Here is a 27337-nt window from a genome sequence, read left to right as displayed (position 1 = left end):
AACTGCCATCATCAGAAGCTGAGTGATTCTCTGGCATCTTTTACAGTCTCTCTGCCCTGATTATCAGGAAAAGAACACACTGCAAGGAAGTAAAGAAGGATATCCTCCACAGAATGTTGCATCCGATGAAGTGAGCTATAGCTCACGAAAGCTTATGCTCAAATAAATTGGTTAGTCTCTAAGGTGCCACAAGTCCTCCTTTTCTTTTTGCGGATACAGACTAACATGGCTGCTACTCTGAAACCTCCATAGAATGTCAGTCTGAAACACTGGTAAGATTAGGAAACAGTACAATTTTTCATATTATAGAGAAAGCGCTACCACTGATCTCTAGAAGGTAGGGACTCTATCAACAACTCCATCTCCTTAATTATGCAATCCAATCTTCCATACCATGATTAATTTGCCAGGAAGGAAACCTTGGGTGCCCCTAGTGGATCACTGGAACACAAGGTAAATGGTGTCCAAATTAAAAATGGGTAAGTCCAGGAGTGTTCAACTCAGTGGCTCACAGAACACAACCATCTTCCTGGAAGAGAATGCCCAGCTCCCATCAGAATACAGTGGACCTGATTCTATTCTCGCTTATATTACCTGCAATGGGGTTATTCCTCATTTCCATAGGTGTAGCTGAAAGCATAATTGGACCAAGTATTTCTAAACTTTAGAATCTTTTTTCTACCTGAAATTTAAAGGATTTGAATAGCTATATTTTAAATTCATTTCACACAATGCATTGCACTTGCATTCACTGGGTGATGCATGCAGATGTACATTTTCAAAACAATGCAAAATCAGCTCTGAACCTCATTGCTTTGAAACTTAACCCCAAACTATTTGTATTGGCATCTAGTATATTTTGAAGCAGATGTTGCTCACTGAGTTTATTGAGGCTTTAAGGTTTGCTTTTCCTTTTTGCATCTGTAAGATTTCCTGATAGCTCTTAAATCAGGTACTCTCAATGGTAATAACTTTCCTATTCCTTAAAAACAGCTGCAGATGAGAGTGGCCAAAAAGGAAAAGTGTTGTTACTCTTGCTCTTATCTTGATCATTCTATACCCTGTATATTTTTGGAAAGTTGTCAAAGTTCCTTTATGGAAGAATAAGAATGTTTTGAATTATTTGGAGGGCATGGACTTATGTAAACATAAAAAGAATTTGATAGGAATGGCATTGTGAGTGCCTAGACATTATATTGTGAGACATTTGATAAAAAATACAGGGCTAGCTCTTTCACAGTCCTTACTTGGAAGCAATTTTTATATCCTATTAGAAAGAATTATGAAAAATACTTGGGGCCAAAGTTTCAAATAAGACTTGTAATTTTGCAGGTGTACATAGTAGAATATACAGAGACGATTAACTTCTTTGTGTGTGTGAAACATATTTGCACTTGCAAATCAAGTAGGTTGAAATCTCTATTTTATCCATGCACAATTGTTTGCACCAACAGGCCAGGTTCAAATCCCCTTTAAAATGCTGGCCCTCCAGGTCAAATCAGAAGTGTAGTGGGTGACATGGTCCACTTCACTGGATTTAAGTCTATAAAAGAATCTAATTATAATCAGTATTACAAGGCCAGATCCTCAGCTAATGTCTATCTGTATAGCTATCTGGCATTCAAAGTGTTAATTATATATGAATTGCTTTTTACTTAATTATTTCATCTTCTGAATTTTGTTTTTACTGGTGTATTTATCTTTATGAATATTTGCTGTTGATATAAAAAACCTGTATGATTGACTAGATATTTTCCAGAAACAAGATATAAACTCATATATATGGAATTCATTTAAAATCCCCGTAAAACAGTTTTAATGAAAATAAAAATAACGTAAGAATGAAGTACTAAGAAGAGAGGAATTGTCACTTTTTTGGTTCAATGGTGAAGAGTTTTTGGGTTGTAAATCTACCATAAGAAGAGTTTCTAGTTAGGCGCTGGAGTACATGTTAGCTTTTAATGGTGGAATGAAAAGTGAAAAATAAGCAGCACTGAGATTTTGACCTACAATGATATTCCACTATGTTCTGCCCAGAGCGAGTGCATAAAAATGTTGAAATAGAGACTGGAATAATGTTGATTGGTTTTAGCATTACAGTTAAAACACAGCTCAGTCGTAACCCCTACAAATGAGTACGTTCACTTACATTTTATCATCAGTATAATTGAAAAAAGTCTCTTGAAAGGGGCATTCTCATTACAATGAAGGACCACTTCAGACCCAATTGAAATGAAAAGAAAGAACGTAGATTGGGTGTAGATACCAAGTGGTAATTTCTAGGAAAGCATAAAATGCCAAATGTGTAACAATTATATTTTACAACTGTGTGTTCAAAGGACTGAACAGGACTTTACGGCATAAAGAGGCGTTAGCTCAAGCAGAACTACTTCAGTGAAGTGCTTCCTAGCTTACCTTGTTAAAAGACTTTTTCAACTTTCTTGCTTTTCTTGCTTCCCCCCCTCCCCCCACCCCCAATATAGGTACTTAAACACATCGTGCAGTACCCAGTCAAATGCTTTACAGAAGTCTGCGTCTATTACATCAACACTATTACCTTTATCAGCCAAACTTGTAATCTCATAGTTAGTCTGACAGGATCTATTTTCCATAAAGCCTTGTTGATTTGCATTAATTACATCACCCTCCTTTAATTCTTTATCAGTCAAGTCCCGTATCAGCTGCTCCATTATCTTGCCCAGGATTGACATTAGCCTGACAGTCTTATAATTACCCAGGTCATACCATTTAGCCTTTTTAAATATTGGCACAACAGTAGCTTTCATCCAGTCTTCTGCAACTTCCCCAGTGCTCCAAGATTTATTGAAAATTAACATTAAGAGTCCAGTGAGATCCTCAGCCAGCTTTTTAAAACCTTTTGGATGCAAGTTATCTGGACCTGATGCTTTAAAAATGTCTAACTTTAGTAGCGTTTGTTTAATATCCTCCAGATACTTGTAGAATGGAATGGGTGTTATCAGAACAAGGAGTAATGGTCTCAAGTTGCAGTGGGGGAGGTTTAGGTTGGATATTAGGAAAAACTTTTTCACTAGGAGGGTGGTGAAGCACTGGAATGCGTTACCTAGGGAGGTGGTGGAATCTCCTTCCTTTGAGGTTTTTAAGGTCAGGCTTGACAAAGCCCTGGCTGGGATGATTTAGTTGGGGATTGGTCCTGCTTTGAGCAGGGGGTTGGACTAGATGACCTCCTCAGGTCCCTTCCATCCCTGATATTCTATGATTCTATGCTCACCGTTCAATGAGACTGTATCATCTGTTTTTGCCCAAATACAGAATAGAAATATTTACTGAAGACTTCTACCTTTTCTGCATTATTGATAGTTCTACCATTTCCATCTAGTCATGGGCTAATACCATTGTCCAGATTATTTTTGTTTCTAATATACTTTAAAAACTCCTTCTTATTGTCCTTAACTTTCTCCTTGTATCTCTTGGCTTCCCTTATCAATTTTTTTTTTTACAATTCCTAACTTCTGATTTATATTCATTACTGTCAACTTCCCTTTTCCCCCCCATTTGTTATATCTATGCACACACACATATACACACACACTTGTTTTTTTATAGCTGCGTTCACTTACTCTCTAAACCAGGTTGGTTTTTTTAACAAGTGTGGCCTTATTCCTCAATTGTGGCTTTTGGAGCATCTAGTAAGGTGTTCTTAAATGATTCACAATTACCATTCACATTTTTCTGATTAAATTCTTCCTGCCAGCTGATTTCAGTTGGATAAAGTATAGTTCCCTTGACGGCTCTGTGATATGAAAAGAGGTATCACATTTCATACCAGACAAGGCTCCATTTTCAGTGATGAATGAAACAATCACTGGTTTATAGTTGCTCTCAGAGTTGATTGGAAAAATACCAGCAACAAATTTCACAGGAATGTTTCAAAATTTTTACTGCTTTTCCAAAATATCGCAAAAATTCAATAATTTTTTTCAAACGTCAAAATATTTCAGACGGCTATCAGGCAAGATGAAAGCCCCAAAAATGTAATGAAAATGATCAAATAGAGCCAAGATATTTTTCCAATTGAAATGTCAAAAACTTGAAATTTAGAAAAGTTTGACCAGTTCCAGTCTGCAAAGTGCTTGGCAGTCCTTTGGGCTGCAAGTCAAAAAAAGTGAACAGAATGTTGGGAATCATTATGAAAGAGATAGATAGTAAGACAAAATCATGTTGCCTCTATATAAATCCATGGTACGCCCACATCTTGAATACTGCGTGCAGATATAGATGCCCCATCTCAAAAAAGATATACTGGAATTGGAAAAGGTTCAGGAAAGGGCAACAAAAATGATTAGGGGTATGGAACAGCTTCTGTATGAGGAGAGAGAAATAAGACTGGGACTTTTCAGCTTGGAAAAGAGACAACTAGGGGGATATGATAGAGGTCTATAAAATCATGACTGGTGTGGAGAACGTAAATAAGGAAGTGTTATTTACTCCTTCTCATAACACAAGACCTAGGGGGTCACCACACGAAATTAATAGGCAGCAGGTTTAAAACAAACAAAAGGAAGTATTTCTTCACACAACACACTGTCAACCTGTCAAACTCTTTGGCAGAGGATGTTGTGAAGACCAAGACTATAACAGGTTCAAAAAAGAACTAGATAAGTTCATGGAGGATAGGTCCATCAGTGGCTATTAGCCAGGATGGGCAGGGATGGTATCCCTAGCCTCTGTTTGCCAGAAGCTGCGAATGGGAGACAGGAGATGGATCACTTGATGATTACCAGTTCATTCCCTCTGAAATACCTGGCAGTGGCCACTGTCGGGAGACAGGATACTGGGCTAGATGTACCATTGGTCTGACCCAGTATGGCCATTCTTATGTTCTTAAGATACTATATCAAGATAAAATGACGAGGATATCATCATTAATGAGCAGACCTATAGCTCATCCTACTGTGGGGATTAAAATAAAGACGACTTCTGAAATTCCTGTATCTTCAGTACTGTGTATATGAAACAAAATTACATTACATAGGGTGGCATAGCTTTATATAACATTCCAGTGTACCTTCTCCATCTTCCACTGTCCAATATATTAATGTGAACACAGATCTATCATGAAAACAAAGCAAAAATGCATACCCTTGTTTACAGAGAAAGCATGAGCGTGTACACTATTGTACTTAGAAGATGTTTCAGTCCAGAGGAGTTATATCACCGTAAGTTACATGATTGACTTTTACAACAGAAAGAAAAGGCTGTACTCAAACACCTGTTATTGCCTCCATGGAAAAAAAAAATCAATGAAAGTAAAATGAACAAGAGATTTTTCTGAGTTGCCGTTAATACAGCTGAAGAGCTATGGATATTAAAAGGTCAACAAATAAATTAGTCCAAGTGTTATGAAATGAATGATTTGGCTTATAATTGTATTGAGAGCAAATTGTTCACTGCCTATTAGAGCAGGTAATTTTTATCTATAGTGCCTCAATTACTGTTCCATAAGCAATAATATAGTTGTAAGAGCTGTTGGTTCGATCGAGTGACCTCTGAGAAGCTGGCTGGGACAGCTGACTTTACTATGATGGATCACTACGCTTGATCTCCAAATGGTGCCAAACCTCCTTCCTATGAGAAGAGATCTCATAAAAGAAACATTAAGGCCTGATTCATTTTACCAAAATGTCTGAGTTTTCAAGTGTCAGCAGTTAAGTATAGATTGTGAAGCCCTGTATTTCTTAGAAGAATTATGACAATGGCACCGTATGCTTCTAGCACACGCTGCTAAACGGCATCATGATGGTAAGGAGGATGCTCTCTGCTGCTCAATTGGAGTGTGTTGTGAGAATTGAGAAATATTCAGTGATCATATTTTATATTAGAGAGTGAACCACTGTATATCACCTGCAACTAAGTTTAGAAATGGTAACTGTCGGCTGGCTCATTAATAATGCTTCACACTTCTAGAATGCCTTCCATCCGAGGATCTCAAAGTTCCTTATTACAAGAAAGAATGAAATTTCACAACATCCCCACAAGGTAGGTATTATTTCCCCAATACCCTGCATCACAGAGAGTCTTGATCTCTGCACTCAGCATAGCCTAGTTATTTTCCTAGGCTGTTTCTGACAGGCCAGGCTGACCGAGCAGGTGGAGAGGTAAGGACCTTATTTGTGGAGAATGGGGAAACTTTTGTGGCTTACGAGGAAAGGTGCTTTTATAAAATATGTATAGGGCCCAGAGCCTGTATAGTAGCTCAAGTAACTGAAACAAACAAATATTACATAAAATATGCGCCCCATTTTACAGATGGAGAAACTAAGGCAAGGCTTGTCCAAGGTCAAACAAAAAGTCTGTGGAACCGCTAGGCATAGAACTAAATTATTAATCCCCCAAACCATTCTGCTTCTTACTCAAAAGTAACAGATGATGCCACTTACATCTAAAGTTATAACATGGTCCCTATAGGTACAGCTAACACGAAGAGACAGTTTTTAGTGCATGAATTGCATAGGCAGTTATTGCAAATCTGCACACATATTTTGAACCTCATATGAATGTGCGCTAGGAGAGTATACCACTGCTTGTTCCATTTCCTATATAATTCTGTCGGCCTAATTGTGTACTGACTTCTCTGCAGAAGTGTTTGAAAATAACACAATTGAGAACAAATCCTGCTGTTTTACTCAAGTAAGAAAGGATTATTTATGAGAGTAAGGATTTGGCCCTGGTGTGCATGGGGGGAAAAAATGGGCTGAAAGCATACAACTGTACCCCCTGCATTCAGGGAGCAGAGGAACTAAACGAGTCTTTCAGTGCTTCCATGGTGTGGGGCAAAGTGCATCCTGTGAAAGGGCACCATAGCAGCTGCACTCCCAGAGCTCCTCCAGGACATCATGCTGGTCTATGATACAATAGCCTCATGGGCTTCCACGAGGGCAGTACCGATCTACACTGCCCCCTAAAGGGGCACAGTGCTGCTATGTCACTGTTTCTCATCCACATACGTATTGAGTTGAAGATGTGACGGCAAGCTCTGAATTGCTGAATAGCCCGAGCATTAGAAACTAAAACAATAAAAGCATAATTAGACTACATTGTACCATATACAACCAATTCCTGTTTCCATTGCTATGCCACTGTATTTATGATAAATCACTAAACACAATTACTCTATTGGGAGGGCGATTTTCCGTTTCATCTCCCCATTGAGCAAAAGACGGCTGCGTGACTTGGGTCTGAATTTCAATTTTATCAGCATACAGTTGAAGTGAATATTATTTGGCACAATGCAGTGTACAACTGAGCCACTAAATGGCTGATTTACTAAATTATTATTAGATGAGCCCTTGCTGTTCCCAGTGAAAGCGCAGTCACTGTCTCTCTTCATGGTGCGTTCAAATTGTTCTGTGTTTAAATATTCAGCATGAGGCTAATGTGAACTGATGAACTGAGACAGCAAACATTCACTTTCAATACAGAGAGAGAGAGAGAGAGATGCAACATATCATGTGGCCTGCAGAGGTGAAAATGATTTATTTTTAAGGATGTTGCTGCCTACTTCCATTACTTTAAGGTACTCTTAATTAGCATGGTGTTTGAATGAGTAATTCAGGGGTGTAGCAAAAACAGCTTCATGGTTATGGAGGCTTCAGAATTCCAATGAAGTGGTGCTTCAGTCTAATTCTCTCTCTCTCTCTCTCCGCAAAACCTTAGGAACGCATTTGCTGCCACCATCGTTTCACAGTTCAGCGTGTGATTTGCAGCATGGAAGGAGCTTTAGCTGTGATCCTAACCTTACAATGAAATTTGGAGGATCAGCCTACAAATATGTTTGTGATATACTGTTTTGTAATTATATGACTTTTCCGGGGGGGGGGGGGGAGGGGGGAGGTGGAGAAACAATTTCTTTACTGCCACCTGCTGGAGTTGACAATAACCCTTTATCATACTAAAAGAACAAGCATCCTCACTTAGAGGACAGTTACAGCAAGCACTTAAAATACTGTGATCCAAGACACTTACAGTAGATTAGAATTTTTTATTGGTACTGTGTTGCCATAACAACATAAAGACAGCAGATGACTTAAGCTAAGCTTGCAAAGCAAAAGGCTGCTCATCTGGCAGTTAAAATGAACACAGTTCACTTCACAAGTTCTCCATATGGACCCTTAGTGTATGGTAATGAGGATACCATATGGTGGAAGAAAATGCACAGAGAACAATTGTGCTCTACGGGATGAGTGCACTGAGTAGGAAGTTATGAGGAAACATGGGAGAGATATTTGTGTGTGCGCTCTGTAGCTCCAGGGCTCTTTCAGAGGGGCTCTCTCTTTTCTTAATCCACTTCCTAATAGATACATATCTAGAAATGACAAAGAAACAAACTGCACATTTTGCAACATCATTCATCATAAACTGTCAGCTGTGTTTGTAAATCAGCTTGGTAAGATCTTATAAATTTGTAATTCTTAAAAGGTAACAGTGCTAAGTTTTTAGATAAAGAGCAGGGAAATTTAAGCACTTCTGACAAGCAGAAACATTAGTGGTAATCATTTTAAAAACAGTTGCATCTTTTTGCCTGCATGTTTAGCTATATATAATGCTGGAATGTATAAAAGCTTTAAAGGGGAGAGAGGGGGAAATGGAATAAATACTTTTTATTATATTTCCAAAAGGATCAAAAATAATTAATTGGAAGCACAGGTATTGCAAGATTTACACGCGCGCACACACTATTCACAGTACTAACCAGATCCTAAACCTGGTAAGACAGCTTGCTAAAGACTGCAAAGTCAATTTTGTACTACACATGCTTCATAAAAGATGAATATAAATGCATTAGTTAGACACGGTGAGCTAAATTAGAAGGTCAGGCAGGGCTGGAAGGGCTGAAAAATCACACAACCAATGACTGTAATTACTCTTTTTTTAAAGTCTATTAAGCGGTGTTGTTCTATCAAGACTCAGGGGTATAGGACATGAAGTACAAGATAAAGTAATGTGTATTTATTACTCCCACAGGATCAATTTACAAGATATTTTCAGCTCCATGGAGCAAAATACACAAATGCAGCTTTTGTTACTTTCCTCAAACTGGGGTTTATTTTCTCTAAAAGCACGACTGCTTGAAGGAAACATGTTTACCTGGTTAGTGTCCTCCTGCCTCCATCATTTCATTGTTGTGTTTTTTTTTTTTAAATAGGGGAATCTAAGATCACAGGGATAAGCCTTATTGGTTGTTCAAACAAGTGGCTCAAGTCACTCATCTGGAATGGGTTGATTTAATCTAGAGAGTCCAGACCCAATCTAGAAACCTGCCCTCGGGCAGGCAGAGTGAAGAAATGATGCACAGATCCCTGTCATTCTGCGAGCCCGCACGTATTCAAGTTTTGTCACAGATTCTAAATGACACCATCTGCTCTAATCATTTGCTGAGTAAATGCTGACCCAATTATAAAGAAAACTCACTGAAATGTGTACACATGCTGCTGACCTTCGGAAAAGTAAGGGCTCCTTGCCAGAAATGTGTATATGACTCTGCCCTTCACTGTTTCTGAGCTCTCCTGTGTTTCAGACCCTACATAGTCCCAGAAAAAGAAAACCCCACACCCCACCGCAACACTTTGATCAGGATAGTGCCCTATAAGGCTGAAAGTTTTCAAAGCTGCTGCCTAAGGCATTTGACTACTCAAATCTTGGTGGTTTTGAAAATCTCCCCCTAAGGGTATGTCTACCCTGCACATGCCTTACGGCAGCAGGTAGCGGATGTACACTGCCCAACCCCCCTAGTACTGGTATAAATAGCCGTGTAGAACTCCAGAAAATCCCTGCAAAGGTGCCAGGACCAGCTTTCGCTCTGCTCCCACGTCCCTGTACCAGCTTAGTGGTTAGAGACAGTCATCACATCTCACACATTCACTGTCAGCATAGGGAGTCCAACAGTAGGTTGTGGTCCCACGATCCACATCCTCCCCTCCACCCTCTGTTCAGTACAAAGGTTTCTCTGATCTGGATCTATGTCAGGATGGATTCAGGGTAAATCGTTGTACTATGGAGTTTCCTGCTGGGAAGGGCTCTCTGTAGATAGTGGCCAACTGATTGCTAGTGATGCCCCGTACAGGACACAGGCTGAATTGGCAGAGGAAGAAGAAATGCCCCTTAGATTATGTTTTATGGCTCAGGGACTGGCATGGGAGAGGGTCCATGAGGGAAGGTGGAACCTGGCAGTGGTGTACTGCCTGACAGGCAAAGAGACTGCTGTGAGCTCCACTCTCTCCTCCACAGGGACATAAGCAGAAATAAAGCCCCTGTTCTGAGGATAAGGTGTGCAGCGGAGGACAAGCAGGCGAAATATGGATTGCTGGATTGTATCGGGAGGGTAGGATCTCTGACCCCTATTGGGAGGGTAAGCAAGGTAGATACACTTGCTTCTCACATAAGATTGTGATTGCTCACTAGGTAAGTATAGTGGTAGCCTGCAGTTGCCAACAATGACAAAAAAACCCATACTTGGTGTTAGTTTGCACAGAGGAGTGATGTATAAAATAAGCATCACGTTTTTACAGACAATCTTTTTTCCATTCATAGATTCCTAGTCCAGAAGGGACCATTGTGACCATCTCGTCAGACCTCCTGTAGAACACAGGCCAGAGAACAGCCCCAAAATAATTCCTAGAGCAGAGCTTTTAGAAAAACATCCAATCTTGATTTAAAAGTTGTCAATGATGGATAATCCTCCACACATCTTGCTAAATTATTCCAATGGTTACTTACTCTCTGTTAAAAATGTATGCCTTATTTCCAATCTGAATTTGTCTCGCTTCAAAGTCCAGCCATTGTTATATCTTTCTCTGTTAAGCTGAAGAGCCCATTATTGAATATTGGTTCCCCATGTAGGTATTGTAATCAAATCACCCCTTAGCCCTTTCTTTTTTAGGCTAAATAGATTGAGCTCTTTGAGTCTAACACTACATAGTAGGCTTTCTAATCCTTTAACCATTCTCGTGGTTCTTCTCTGAACACCCTCCAATTTACCAACATCCTTCTTGAATAGGGGGTACCAGAACTGGACATAGTATTCCAGTAATGGTCACAGCAGTGCCAAATACGGAGGAAAAATAACTTCTCTACTGCTACTCGAGAGTCTCCTGTTTATGCATCCCAGGATCGCATTAGCTCTTTTAGTCACATCACCACATTGGGAGCTCTCAAGTTCAGCTGATTATCTAACGCAACCTCCAAATCTTTTTCAGAGTCACTGCTTCCCAGAAGAGAGTCCCACACCCTGTAAATATGGCCAAAACTCTTTGTTCCTAAAGCCTTGTAAGTCAAAAGCAACTAGGGGCCAATTCACCTGAACCCCATCACCCCCAGCTCCCTGCCCCAGGCAGGAGACTATGCATGGGAAATTGTGTCTGGCAACGAACTTTCTGAGTAAGAGCTGGTGAGAAAGGAGGTGTTTAAAATCTACCTCATAATGGAACCTGCTTTACAACTATCTGTGAAGTTGCTAGCGTAGCTCCAGAATCTCCCAGTGCCTGCCCTAGATTTATCTTCAAGATTCGTGGTACAAAGCATGAAGAAGCCTTAATAAATAAATGTGCTTGTGATTTAAACCTCTTTACAGATTTCCACCACACAGGTGTGCGAGAACGAAGATGTGAGTGTATGAGTGTGACAGAGAGAGCGATCGCACACACAAACACGTGTATTTCCCAGCCCCATGGGGTGGGCCTTCTCCAGCCTCCACCTTAGGGACTGTGATACAATCCCTCAGGTCTAGCATCCCACTAGTTCTCTTTACTTCTCTCTGGAGAGCTCTTGCTCCCCGCAATCTGCCTCCCCTGGCGCGTTGACCAGGAAAGACTTCTACTCAACTCACCCCAGGTGCCTGAGCTGACTCCAGGGCTAGAGGGTGTCCCCCACCACCCCTGAACTGGGTCTGCTCCTGGAATGTGTGTCCGGGCACATCTGTTAGTGACCCCTCTTGTCAGCTGGCTTCTTTCCCCTGATCTGCCCCTGTGCATGAGGGGAGAAGCCTCCTCCCCACAGCCGGTTGCTCCACCTCTCCATCCCCCCACACCAGCTTCCATTCCTGCTTCTCCAGAAACTCTACATTTAAAAAAAAAATCAGGCCAGATTATCCATGGATCTCAGCACCCAGCAGCACCTCCTGTAACCAATGTTGGGGAAAGAGAGTCCGAACTCGCCGTCGTTCTCAATGGCCGTTGCTGTGTGGGCGCCAAGCACTTTTGAAAAGCTGGTCCAGCAGTTTTAAAGCAAGAGGAGACCAAAGCTCTACTGTAGGATATCACAATCCCTGGGGCCACAGATGTTGCTGCTACATTCCTCCTTTGGAGCCCTGCAGAGCAGAGAGCGTGCACTAAGAGTCAGCATCACGCTCTCACCAGGACCACAGCTGCTTCCATTTCTTAAAAGATGTCTATTTCATCAATAACGCTTTAATGGAACAATGGCCTTCAATCCCTAAGGGCAGTTATGGAAACGTGGGGGGGCGGGGTATGGAAAAGCACAGCATACAAGGCTCTTAATATACAGGAAGTCCTGATACGTTGGGATGGCAATGGTTAAAAAATAGGAAAAGCAATATCTAAAGCTCTGAGCACTATTCTCCATTCCCTTCTCTGCCCCCCTCCCATTCTCCTTCTTCCCTCTTGGTGCTTCTGTCCATCTTAAGATCCAAAGCCAGATGGCCCACAATTCTCATTTAAGTAGTCACTGACAACTGCCTGCCATGGAATCCTGCCAAAGCCTTGCCTCGTTTTAATGACTACGGAAGAGCATCGTGCAGCATTCAGCCTGCACACAAACTCACTACGTCCTTGATTAGGATTCTGGAGCCAGCAAATGGTGTTGGGAATGAACCATCAGTGCCTCAAATGCAGAAGCTGATGTGTGCCAGCCCCTGCTGCATTCAGCCTCTGTGCACCGCATATTAATGAGTCTTGAACTTGAGGCCCAACCTTCAAGCTCTCTCTAACGCAGCTGCCAAAGCCCCTTGCCTCCCTTTAGGGTCTTACAGGAATGTTGGTTCCATCCAGGGGTTCAATTATTCCTTGATATAGGAAATTGGTAACTTCTTCACTGTCTGATTTACACAAGCCGAGATCACACCCGGAATACAGAAAAGATGATTTCCCTTGATTTAGCGACTTCATGGAAGACCAGTCAAGTAGGAGGAAACACACATAGGATGGCAGAAAAATGCTGGATTACCTGGACCACATTTTGGTAATCCCCGGAACCTTTCACTCAAGGATCTAAAAGCACCCAGCGAGCATTAATTATTTAAACCTCAAGGCACCCTTTGTGAAATATTAACATCCTTATTATACAGACTGGAACACTAGGGAACAGCGGTGCAGTGAAGTGGCTTGCTCAGATTGCCGGGGGTGGAGCTGGGGAAAGAACTCAGGAACCCTAATCCTCTGCCCCATGCACTAAGCACAAAACAGCACTTTCTCGTGTCGCAAGGGAGGAAATGCAAACTGTGACATCTTAGAAGGTGACGGATGGAAGAGTGTGTTACAAAAATAATGCAGGTGGCACAGCCAATAAATTTGCACCTGGGTGCCAATAGTTAGCAGCTCACGAGACGTGGGGCAAACCTGACGAGTCCAGATTTCACCCTGAACCTCTGCAAAAACACCACCACCGTGAGGGGAAGAGGGAGAGCTCAGTGGTTTGAGCGTTGGTCTGCTAAACCCAGGGTTGTGAGCTCAATCCTTGAGGGGGCTATTTAGGGATCTGGGACAAAAAGTGGGGATTGGTCCTGCTTTGAGCAGGGGGTTGGACTAGATGACCTCCTGAGGTCCCTTCCAACCCTGAGATTCTAGGATTCTGTGACTGCATGGCCAAGAACTGCAGTGAGGGCCATACCTGTGGGTTGAGAAGGAAATGCTCCCCCTTTCAATCTGCCCTCTTGCCTGCTGGGCTAGCATGTGGTGGAAAAGCCCTAATTCAAGCAATTTGTGGTTAGTGGACTCAGCTCTTATCCCTGGGCTGCTTTTAACAAGGTAGAAATTCAGACATTCTCTGTAGTATTTCTCACACCTGAACCTCAAAAAACTTCTGCTGCCAGTTACTCGAGTGGGATTCCTTGCTGTCACAATGAGAAAGGCCATAATGTAACTGAGATGAGTGTCAGAAGAGGTAGATGAATAAGTAAAATTAGATTTTCCCATACAAAGAGGTTAGGTTCTTCCGATGCAGGAAGAGCCATTGTTTTATACTAGGAGCGTGCAAACCGCTAGGGCTCAGATTCTGGTATGGGCAGAGCTGCAATGAACCCAGACTTGACCCAAACTCAAATTGCACAGCCATATCATACCACTGGCCCAGGAGGGCACATGCTGCAGTAGCCCATCCATAAGCATTCGTGGCCAGAGAGGAGATTGATAGCCCATTGCAATATCAAATCTGCTAACCCAAGCTGAAAATGTTTGGTCCTAATTTACATTTGATCTGTTATTTAAAAACAGACAAGAAGGCTCTGCTATTTAATTGGAAAGTTGAGTCCATAGCAATCTTATGACTTCTGCACCCTTTAGGCTTGCAAATCCAGACTGCATCATAACCATGTTGTTATTCTCTGGCAAACAGCTTCTCTCAGTGGGCATCCTCGGCTGCAGAGCTATGCTGCAGTCACAAAAGCCTCATGCAGAAGTAGGATGCTGTTTATCCGTAGGAAGAATTGCACCTCTGAGGAAGCAGTCCTAGGTACAAAAGCATGCTGCAAACCTGTCTAAAAATCATGCAGATGAGGGGAGAGAGAGGTAGGAAGGCAAATGAAGTCAATGAAAAACCATGCTCCAGGACAGCATGTTTTCTTCTAATTTCTCAGGAGGCAGGAAGGAAAAACAAAAAACAAAACAAAAAATCCAGGCACCAATGCCTGAAGCCTTTCCAATCAAAGAGAATGGAGAGCTAACAAGACATTTAAAATAACTCATCTAATTTCATTCCTGTGTCAAGAGATAATACATAATAACGTGATGATGCTTATTAACTCTTTTCCATTTCAAAGCATTTCACAAGCACTATCAATGCTCACAACAGAGCTATGAGATATCCCAATATTACAGCTCAGGAGACTAATGCAGAAAAATCAAGGGATTTTACACAGGGGTACAGAGGGAGTCAGTGTCAGGATAAAACTTGGAATTTCCCAATTCCCTTCTGCCCAACCACTTACTGTTAAAGGACTGAAGTCAATGGCAGGTTTTTTCCAATGACTGAAGGGCGCAGAACTGATCACTAAGCCACTTGACCACATCTCTCATCAGGCATTGCAAAAACTTCCCCAAACACCCTGTGCTGGATGGTGGCAAGTTGCACAGTGGGATACCTACCCACACTGCACTGCACTCTGCATCGATACAAGCGCTCCCAGTGAGGACACTCCCTGCCAACACAAGGAGCCAAGTGTGCACACGCACTAGCGATGTAATAACTGTGGTGGCTGTATGCCAGCGTAACTTAGGTTGACGTAATTCTGTAGTGTAGATATGGCCTGATTATTTCAGGGTTACTGAAACAATGACGTGTACTATTATTATATTAAATGAAGACACATGGCTGAACATAAAGTGACACATACTCACAGTGGCTTGTGCTCCTCTGATTTATACAATGGTAGAGTTCTCAGGGTAATTTTGTAAGATGTGACTGCAGTACCAGACACTGTTAAGACAGACGCCATCTAGCTATCCAGGTCTAACTTTGCTGAAATGTACCGAAGGCCTGTGTTCCCAAATACCCACCATACCCCATGCTGGTGTAGAGCATTCCTGAACATTACTACCTGCAGTGGACTGTGCCTTTAATACCTCCAGACACAGCATACACCAGGCAGTGGACAGGCTAGCTCCAGTTGTGATGCAGGCCATGTGCAATATCCCAGAAGGCTGCAACGAAGGTTTGTTAGTTGAACCTTCTGGGCTGAGTGTTTATGTGAGCTGCCACTGATGCCAAACCAGGACATTACATTAACAGGCAGACTGGTGGGTTCCTTTGGTAAAGATCAAAGTGCTTATTTTCAAACAAACACCAGGCAGTCCCACCTTTGCCATATTTAAAAAAAAACAACAAAATTTGGTGCTGACCTTTGGCAAGCGTTCGGGGTCACCAGGGTGCCGTGGGATAACCTTCTGTAACCTTTGGAAACCGTAGTCAATGGTGGGCTCGTTCAGGGCTGAAACAACAACAACAAACATCATGAGATGACAAACGTCAAGCAAGGAGGCTCAGTCATGCTGAGTAACAATTGGCAATGCATCGCCAGATCAGAAAACGATCAGAGCGAAATCTCTCATTGCTCTTTTTTACTTACATCAGCAATGACTGTGAAGTCTTGCTTCAAGCACTGTTAGAGGTTAGTTTTGAGGCTTTGGTTTAAAAAGAAACAAAACCTTCCTGCTCAAGTATCTGTGACAAGGTTGCTGCAAAGTTTCAGGGCTTTGTAAACAGCTTCTGAGTAAGGAGCAATTACTATCTCTGAAAGCCTTGATAAATTCATTTGATAAATGCTTTGCACCCCGCATTTCATTTGTTTCTCTTTTCAAGTTAGAAGGAAAGTCCCATTTCATTGGAAGACAAAAGGACAAAGCATAGGAGACTCGCATTCTCACATGCTATTATGTATTCAGTACCACCTGTATGTAGAGATCATGTGCTTTTGTGCACTTTTGTCACGGCAAGGGCTCAATTCTGCACCCACTGAAGTTAACTGCAAAATTCCCATTGACTTCAGTGGTCCAGGATCAGCCCTCAAATTATCAACACCTGAACTGACACCCACCGAGTTTATTTCATTTAACATTGCCATTTGCCTTTTTAAGGTTTTATCCACAGTCATCAAGGCGAAGGAAAAGGGGAGGAAGAGGAAGATTTAAATTCTCCTGAGAACGTGGCATTAATAGCACTGATAGAGGCCCTGATTCAGCACAGCAGCTGAGCACTTGCTTAACTTTAAGCGCATGCTTTAGCCCATCCCTATTCAGCAAAGCATTCAAGCAAGTGCTTAATATGGTGTTAGCTGTGAATGTCTAGAACCACTGTTCAGTGTGGCCACAAGGGGGCACACACTACAGAGGTAAGACCCTGTGAAAACAGGAAATAAAGACGTCTTGCATTCACCTTGACCATGGTGTACTGGGTCTCTATCATCTCCACACTTAATTGAAAACATTGAGGTCAATGGAACTTAAGTACATGTTTAAAGTTTGAGCATGTGTTTAAGTGATCTGCCAGGCTGGAACCAGAGTCAGGCACTCGCAAGCCTCCTTACACAGTTGTCAGCATATCTTGGCCTTTCCTAACCGACACCTGCCATTTCAGTCTCTGACCTCTCCTGAACTGTGAATGCACCTTGCATTGACTTCTATGGTGGCTTCATTATGAGGACTATTATCTTCTTGTGACTAGAGTCACACCATCTAATTCATTTCAATGGATTTAGAGTCCGATTCTGCAACTCTTACTCACACTGAGTAGTACCTTACTCCACGAGAAGCAAAATGGGACTGCCATGAAGGTAGGGTATACAACTACTCAATCTGGGTAAGAGTGGAAGAACCTTGCCAGAGTTTTTTATTTTTAATAAAAGGCCATTTCAATATCTGTTTATTTTACATCATCGGCAGGTTACAGTTTACAGTAAGCACACATATAGTATAAAAGTAATATCACTGATTTGATTTTAACCAATCCCTCTGTCCCTTCGGCCAATCTTCCCCCAAATAGGCCAGGTGTTAGTCCACTCTAGGGTATTCAAATTCTTTTATTCTTGGCAACCACATTTCTAAGGTGGGTATTTGATTTTGCAAACAAAGGCTCAGATTCTCATACCCTTACTCACCTAAACTGAATCAGGAAATTTCTCTAGCATCATAACAGGAATCTTTTGGGTGTATCCCGGAAATAACTCTTGCAACAATGTTTTAACATCAGACCAGCAGTCTTTCAATACGAGATGTTCCCCAAGTATTAGGGCATCCCTCCACAATACAGCGACAAAATTGTGTGTGGGGGGGTGTAACTGGCTAGGTGATAGTACTACTGAAAGGGATCTGGGGATCACAACAATGTGATGCGGGAGCTAATAACATTCTGGGGTCTACGTGTTACCAGTGAGGCCTCAGCTGGAGTACTGTATCCAATTCTGGGCACCACACTTCAGGAAAGATGTAAACAAACTAGAAAGAGTCCAGAGGAGAACAACAAAAATGATAAAAGGTTTAGAAAACCTGACTTATAAGGAAAGTTTAAAAAAAATTGGATGTTTTAGTCTTGAGAAAAGAAGACCAAGGGGGGACCTGATAACAATCTTCAACTATATTAAGGGCTGTTAAAGAGGCCTGTGATCAATTGTTCTCCATGTCCACTGGAGGCAGGACAAGAAGAAAAAGGGCTTAGGAGCAAGGGAGATGTAGTTAGATATTATGAAAAACATTCTAGCTATAAGGATAGTTAAGCACTGGAATAGGATTCCAAGGGAGATTGTGGAATCCACATCACTGGAGATTTTTAAGAACAGGTTACACAAACACCTGTCAGGGATGGTCTAGCTTTACTTGGTGCTGCTTTAGTGCAGGGGGCTGGACCTGATGACTTCTCAAGGTCCCTTCCACCCTGCATTTCTATGAGTCTATATTCTGCTATAAACTTTGCATCTATGTTGTTTTGTTAGACTGACATGCAGAAACATCCAAGCATAGTATTTCACTTCATGATTGAGAACAGGCAATATAACAGCCTTCCAGTCCTCTGGATATTTTGCTTATGTCCATTTCCCAGTCTAGCCTCATATTGTCAGCACTGCCATGTAATTTTGTAGAAAAATCTAGACACAATGTACTTATTTTTTAAACCACTGATCTCATTATTTAGCAATTTCCTTATACTGCCCTTCATTGCGGATACGTCTAGCTTAAACTGTATCTAATTCTTCTGATAAATTATTATTTATAATAAATAGCTCAAGTGTGAGACATTAAACAACATCCCCACAGTTCTAATCGAGATTTCTCTTGCAGTTGTGTTAAAAGATTTTAGCTAGGTTCTGTCAAGTACATTTCTCCTGCAAGGCAATCTAGTTTTTTCCCACTTGCCCCCCTCCATCTTTCCTGAAAGTAGTTACTAAGTTCTGGGATATTATAAATGGAGGCCAGTTTTGAAATTCCCCTCTGAGGTAACTAGTCATTTTCTCATATCTTCCCACACTTTCAACACATTAGAAATCCACCGAGTATTTCCTGGGACTATTTTCTAAACTGGAGAACCAAAAAAAGAGTAACTGTGGTCCAATCCCACAAGGTGCTAAGTGCTTCCCGGGAGGTGCTGACCACCCTTAACTTCAACTGATTTCAGTTTTTCTTCAGTGAGGATGGAGAATGCGCTTAGCCATTTACAGGAGCAGGTCCTTAGCAGCATTTATTGTCTGTCACCTTATTCAGTCTCTAACTATTTGAATTGTATTATCTTTGACCCAATGCAAAATAAAATTGAGTTGCTCGTCTCACCATAGATTTGACCATGGCCATCCTCCATTTTTCTTCAAATTTAGACCAGTAAACTCAGTTCACTTGTAATTTCGGTCAATTTTAAACTTTTGCCTCCAGTTACGAATAAGACCTGCTCCATTACACCAAAATGCCAAAGAAATGGGCCAGATTCTGATCTCATTTACATTGGTGAAAATCTGGAGTAACTCCATCACTTATACCGGTGAACACACGAGATCAGACTCTGGCCTAATGGAAGGATTTGGCATTATATTTAATGACAGCTGGATTGTCCTCTACATCCGAACTCCACCACACATATACTCCATTTCCCAGTGTCCTAATATAAAGTGGAGGAGGGCAGGGGATCAAGATTTTTTTCATAATTTCAGACTGAGCAATAAAGTCAGTATTTGTGTTCTTGACATCCATCCATACATTAAAAACAAGTTACCATATATTGTACTTAAAATGCATTCCCATTACCCTAATTTTTAAAAGTACTATTGAAAGTGCTAATAACTTTAAAAACTGTATTAAATTCAAATAGGTCCCAAGGCTAATGGAAGTAATTTGTATACCAACCCAAACTGACTGGCCCACTTTGCAAAATACAGGTATGATAATCTTGTGGTTTTAAAAGGACATTTAAATTGAAAGACTATGAATTTAGTACATAATTATACCAATAGAACCCTTTAACTTGTCAACTTGTAAATCTAAAAGGCTATCAATCATTTCTAAAGAAGAAATAAACCTTAAAATTATTTGATTGACAATGCTTACTTTTTATGTTTTTAAAAAAATGGAGTAAAGTGGCCAGAAATCCATTTACAAAAGTATATTGTTTTACATAGGTGAGTAAAAAGCCAATAATTACACCTCCAAAAGACATATAAATCAAAGTAAGTACTTTCCGCTCACTTATATATCTTAAGTTGTAATGAACTTCAGGTAACTTTTTTTAAAATACTTTTCCAAATGTAATGCTTATTGAAGTTGTTAACAGAATAGCATTTTCATTTAAGCTAATATAATCATTTTTGCAAATATGAGATTTAAGCCATTTTTCTCACTTCCAAACAATAAACTTTCAACCTGTCTCTTGTGTGAATTAACTAAAATTACACCCAAGTGTACAAAATCTGTCTATCTATGAGTTAAGGCACAATATTTATTATTCTTACCATTTTATGAATTACTTCTTAAACCCTTGAGGAAGAACTTTCTTTCGAATTAAACTCTAACAGAATAAGCCACAGAGCTCTTTATGCAGAAAATCTGAAGCCATAATTCATAAAATCAAAGGGGTTTAATAAAAAACACACACAGTGTCTGTGGAAATAAGGACACGAGTGTGCATTATTTTCATGTTTCCACCTCCAACTTGATTTTCAACCAAAATGCTGCTTAAACTTTTGAGAAAAATGTTTCCACCATCACTATAATTTCAATGATTGAGTTGATCATTATAATCAAGACATATAGATAATCCACCATATTAAAAAGTCCCTGCCCCTCTTTTTTATTTAAACCAGACAGTGGAAGTTTTTTTTGGGGGGGTGGTTTATTTATTTTTTTAATATTTCACATAATGAATTCCTACTGTGTCAATAAACTTTGGTGATTAATTGAATGACTGTCTGATGTATCTGAGAGAGGAATTTGTTTCTCTAGCCATGCTGCCAACTTATGGCAGAATGATCGACACTTAATATCAGCAATTAAAAGAACCTGTTCAAATATCATATGGAACTCATAGCTTGGGGTAGTTTAGGAGAACTCTTCACCAAGGAAAACTCATTCAGCTAATGCAGAGAATAATTGAATTAGACACATTTTAACATTATTATTTGAGGAAAAATAAACATACACTACATAGAAGCATTATGCAAAGAGTTCAAAGCATAAAGCAAAACCAGTTAATTTGTTTCCCATGCATTCATGGCTTCATTTATTCCTTTTATTTTTCAGCCATAATTTTTCTTTTATTCTGTTTGATGCAAAACCAATATGAAACCGGCACCTAGCTATATAAACTGGGATCATTCTCTGCTTCAGAAGATGTAGCCAGCAGCAAGGCTGAATGAAAGGGCAAGGAACACAGGAAGCTCAAACAACAAAAGAAAAGAATACTCATAATAAGCTATATGTTACCAGTGATGGGAAAAAATTTGCCTCTGCTCCACAGGTGCAGAGTGTCCTACTCCCAACAGAAGGGCCTTGGTTGTTTGTGGAGCAGGAAAGAGAGGCTGCAGAAAGACCACACGTTAGTGTTCCGTATTGCTTCTTTTTGTAGCACCACGGAAGGCTTTCTGGGGGGGCGGGCGTGAAGGGAGTGGATGCAGGGCAGGCTGGGTAAGGGAGAGAACATGGCAAGTCGGTCTATCCCAGGTCAGCTCCACCCCCACACACATACTCTGGGGCTAGCCAGAGGGAAAGAATGCCACTGCAGCATGACAATGCAACAGTAGCTTCAGAGTGGGACCACTGGAGTTCCACGGCTGAGAAGATGCTTTGACCTCAAGCCCTGTGTCCTATGCAAAGCCCATTTCCTTTGGATTTGCCCCTACAAGGGAAACAGAAGGACAGTACAGTTTCAGACACTGACCCTGCATTGTCAAGAGGCTGCTGTGCTGGGGTGTGCCCGCATGGTTCACAAAGCAGCAGCCGGACTTTAGCTGATGACACAATTTGCCAAAGGTGTGTTCAGAATTTGACAACGTGAGTGTCTAGACAGAGATTAGATACCCATACTCAACGTTATGTACCTATTCACACGGCAGTCATCTGAAACAATTAAAAATTATATACAAAAAATATGCAGTACAGTCAGGACAAACAATGACAAATTTCATTTGGCTGAAGAACCCATTCCACTTGGACATTTGATCAAGTGGCTAAAACTTCCAGGTATTTGTTTGGAGACAAAGAGCATTTCAGCTGAGCCTAACTGAGTACAGGTGAGAGACCGTCTCTGATACAGCTGGGTCTCACACTGTTGAATGTCTTCAGAAAAAAAAAATCATGGATCACAGTGGACTTTTTCTCCTGTGCATTTGTCCTTTCCTCCAGCAACGCATCTCCCCGCCGCTCTGAACAGCTGTTTCTACTTGATTGGTTCTTATGCTGCTCTCCTCTACTTTCCGATGAAGTGAGCTGTAGCTCACGAAAGCTTATGCTCAAATAAATTTGTTAGTCTCTAAGGTGCCACAAGTACTCCTTTTCTTTTTGTCAAATGAAAAAGTGTATCCTGCAAATCTCCCTGCAAAGAGTTCTCTTTGCTAATTAAAGTTCTTTCAATGAAAACACACATGCTTTCAGGCTATTCCTGTTGTTGTTGTTGTTGTGAATATGACTTGTTTTTTGTAAAGCTTCCTGTCCATTAACGTTCCCAGGGGTATTTATTCTCGTAGGCAATGGAAAATGGAAGTGGGAGGGGCAGCCACTGCCTGGACAGAAAAATTGGTGTTAGAAGGGCCATTCCAGAGCTAACTCAGAATTTCCCTGCTTTTTATGGCTGCATGGCTCTCTTGCTTTAATATATTCTTGTGTGTTTAATTTCCTTTTCTTAACGGTACTGTGACATGATGTCATTTTTTTTTAACTGGAAACAGAAAGAGATGGAGATATTAAGAAATGAAATATTTATATTTTATTGCAATTTAATGTCCAAACAAATATCCAATATGTTTGCCAAGCAATAAATAACATTCTGGAACCAAATCCAATGATCAGACTAGCACCTGGGTCTCTGGGTTTCCCTAGCGACTGTTCTTTATTGAACTAATGGTGAAATGGGCCAGCTTCAGAGGCACGTTACACAATGTGATTTTTTTTTATGGTGGCAATTTTTCTGCACTTTCAGTACCTACGTGCTTGGTCCGGCATTCCTTTTGCAACTACACTTCCAAGGGTGTTCTGTGGTGATTTTGAGTGTGTAAGGAATGCAAGACTTGGCCCCAAATTAATGCTGAAAGTTAAACATTGAAATTACAAGATCTGTCTGTTCAGGTTCATATATTGGTTCCCATTCCTGCAGCACTTGAATGCCAGTGATTTTATGATAAAATCCTCAAAATACATTAACTCTGAATGCTAACCTCTGACCCAGCTGCAATCTGGGTACATGGAAAAACTGAATGATTTGCCATTTTCCAAGCTAATTCCTTTGCCTTTCACTGTTCCAATTGTCTTCTTGCCTCAATGGGTGAGATCTGGCTCTAAAACAACCTGATAAATCATGTGGTTTCATGCATCAAACAAGTTTCTGGATCCTTTAACAAAAGTTTAAAAAACTTGGTAGCACAGGCTCGGGCACCAGTACATAGAACATAAAGGCTTACAGAAGTTACGTTCGTTAGTTACTGACTCCAGTCAGGAGGATATTGGGTTAATTGAGATACTTCGCAATCTCCACCAACAGGGCAGAAACAGCATTTTCAGATAAATATTTTCCATTTGTCTGGAACATATTCTGGAAACTCATGAAAAAATGCAAGACGACTTCGCTGCAAACGACTTTGCTGGAAAAACGCAGATCTCAGGGGACTCCCACTCTGTTTAAGTGAATATATAGTTAGACAAAGAGGCCACAGGTTTTAAAAATGGGTGCCCATGGTTCGGCTCCAAAGTCCATATTTAGGCTCTTTTTCAAAAGTGCTGAGAGCCCAGCAGCCATTTTTTGTAAGGTCTTGGCTGAAATAGAGAGAAACAGAGGCGGCAACCCGTCATTCTGTAAGGAAAGCCCTATTTTCACTTCATCAATATACATTTTCAAGCTTCTAATGAGTTGCTTTGAGGAAATGCTTTATTTTTAACCTTTCCTTCTTTGCAAATCTGACCATCTCTTGTCTACTCTCTTTGCGAATTATAAGAGGCCTGATTCTGCTCCTTTAACAGAACTGTAAGTCAGAAGTAACTCCATTCAACCCCTCGTGTAATGGAGAACTTTGTCTGCTCAAATAAATTTGTTAGTCTCTAAGGTGGCCACAAGTCCTCCTTTTCTTTTTGTCTGAGTACAAGCCTCTGCACCTATCCTACACATACACACTGACCTTAAGATGTGAAAGCTTAGCCTGAACTTAATTCTTATATCCTCACTTGCCATTTGGTAAAAGAAATATTCAAGACCAAAGGCTACATAAATAACACAATGTCCCTTACTGAACGTCAAGGATCATTGCTACAGTACGGTGTCTTAAAATTCTGCCTTCCTTTGCCCGTGGATGTCAGTCCAATGACAAGTCTCTACTTGGGGAGGAAAGGGGAAATATGCCAGCAATCATTTCCCCCATCCTTGCCTCTGAGATGGGAAGTGGGGCACTGGCAACAACCCCTATGAAAAAGTGCACCCCTCCCCCCGCCCCACAACTGTAATGAGCCTCCTGTGAACCGTGTGTGATGTTCTTGGAAGAAACTGACCTTCCAGGAGGCTTAGTTATGAAGTTATATTAAAGATCTAAATTAAGATTAAATCCCTCGAGAAAACTAAAGCTTCCAGGCTTCCATGCATCTTTATTTTTGAACATTATCTTTGATTTGGGCATGCAACATAATTAAAAGGTTACGTGCTCAGAAGAAAGCAGACAGGTCATTTTGACTGTATAATGGATGATACAGTATTAAAGTGATTACAACTAAAACAGTTTTGTCTGCGGTTTGTAATATTTGGGGGAAATCTATAATTCTAGACCTCTCAGTAGCCTCAGACTTTAACAGCAGCAATATTACTCACTTCTATAATTGTTCCGATTTCTTCCCAAAGAGTTTTGACAATAACTGTTATCAAGTGGGAAAAAAACCATACCAGCCTGTCTGATAAACATGTTTCCCTGCCCTCACACCCCAGTGAGCACTGTGACACTATACTTTTATCATCTAGTGTGTGCTCAGAATGAGCTTAGAACAGCAATTGCCAGGAATAGGCAGGCGATAAACCGCATTGATTTAACACATCTTGTTTTCAATCATGCTCGGATTTTCTGAGCACGCATTTTTCCTGTACTACGGCTTGTAGCTTTTATCTGACGAGCTGATCCCTTTTCACTGGAAAATGAAAAGGTCGCACAATAAGACACGGTTTACTGGAACTTGAACACAAACCGGGAAAGTATTTTAGATAAATACTGTCAGACATAGTGGAGCTGAATTTCAACAACACAATTGCTAAACAACAATACTTATTACTCTCTCAGAACAAGCCTACAAGCAACTTATGGCTCACAGCAGGGGAGATCAAAGAGTTAGGCTCAATAGCTAAGAAAACCCTACCAAAGCCTGTTTAAAGATGGTGTGCTCCTTTTAACTTAAATACTGACTAGCCCTATCTCAGGGCAGAACTAAATACTGCTTTAGCTATTCTTCTAGACTTTGTGAAATTGACAATAAATCCTACCCATGGCTCTTAAATTAATTTTCACTGAAAAGGTGGCTGTCTGTGTGGCTGACTTAATTTAATCAACTGGGGGTAGTGGACACTGAGAAAATTAAAAATAAACAACTAGATAAAGAAAACAATTTAACTGAAATTAATTAATTAACCAATGCAGACAACTGGCGGTGGACAAATGTATTTGTATGTGGTACCATGACTGGACCCTCCAAATGACTACTGAATTGGTCTAATAAACAATATGCAAAGTGTGAAGGGATCATAACTATGATTTTAATTTAATCCCTCCCCCCCACAAGTGAATGCAATGATCCTAAAAGATACCAGATTGACAATCTCTGAGTTTGTCACAATCTTTACTGTATTTATCTTCCCTACACCCCTATTACCCCCATTTGACATGTGGGGACCTGGGCCCCAGAGAGACCAAGGTCCAGATCATAGAATCTTAGAATATCAGGGTTGGAAGGGACCTCAGGAGGTCATCTAGTCCAACCCCCTGCTCAAAGCAGGACCAATCCCCAATCAACTCATCCCAGCCAGGGCTTTGTCAAGCCTGACCTTAAAAACTTCCAAGGAAGGAGATTCTACCACCTCCCTAGGTAACGCATTCCAGTGTTTCACCACCCTCCTAGTGAAAAAGTTTTTCCTAATATCCAACCTAAACCTCCCCCACTGCAACTTGAGACCATTACTCCTTGTCCTGTCCTCTTCTACCACTGAGAATAGTCTAGAACCATCCATCCTCTCTGGAACCACCTCTCAGGTAGTTGAAAGCAGCTATCAAATCCCCCCTCATTCTTCTCTTCCGTAGACTAAACATTCCCAGTTCCCTCAGCCTCTCCTCATAAGTCATGTGTTCCAGACCCCTAATCATTTTTGTTGCCCTTCGCTGGACTCTCTCCAATTTATCCACATCCTTCTTGTAGTGTGGGGCCCAAAACTGGACACAGTACTCCAGATGAGGCCTCACCAATGTCGAATAGAGGGGAACGATCACGTCCCTCGATCTGCTCTCTATGCCCCTACTTATACATCCCAAAATGCCATTGGCCTTCTTGGCAACAAGGGCACACTGCTGACTCATATCCAGCTTCTCGTCCACTGTCACCCCTAGGTCCTTTTCCGCAGAACTGCTGCCTAGCCATTCGGTCCCTAGTCTGTAGCGGTGCATTGGGTTCTTCCGTCCTAAGTGCAGGACCCTGCACTTATCCTTATTGAACCTCATCAGGTTTCTTTTGGCCCAATCCTCCAATTTGTCTAGGTCCCTCTGTATCCTATCCCTGCCCTCCAGCGTATCTACCACTCCTCCTCGTTTAGTATCATCCGCAAATTTGCTGAGAGTGCAATCCACACCATCCTCCAGATCATTTATGAAGATATTGAACAAAACCGGCCCCAGGACCAACCCCTGTGGCACTCCACTTGACACCGGCTG

The 27337-nt window shown here is 41.1% G+C and overlaps 1 protein-coding gene across 9 annotated transcripts in view; it reads right to left on the bottom strand.

Annotated features, from left to right (window-relative positions):
* The window catches only part of EBF1 (EBF transcription factor 1), a 328926-nt gene that overhangs the window by 20534 nt on the left and 281055 nt on the right, over positions 1–27337 (bottom strand). For all 9 annotated transcript variants that reach the window (XM_074960207.1, XM_074960211.1, XM_074960208.1 and 6 more), the window contains exon 11: positions 16107–16195. In XM_074960207.1, coding sequence (XP_074816308.1) covers positions 16107–16195 — 89 coding nt within the window. The remainder of the gene's footprint in view (positions 1–16106; positions 16196–27337) is intronic.

The sequence above is a fragment of the Natator depressus genome, chromosome 8 (assembly GCF_965152275.1).
Source record: "Natator depressus isolate rNatDep1 chromosome 8, rNatDep2.hap1, whole genome shotgun sequence".
Classification (NCBI taxonomy): domain Eukaryota; kingdom Metazoa; phylum Chordata; order Testudines; family Cheloniidae; genus Natator; species Natator depressus.
Note: the sequence above shows the minus strand (reverse complement) of the source record. Positions and strands in the feature narration are given on the sequence as shown.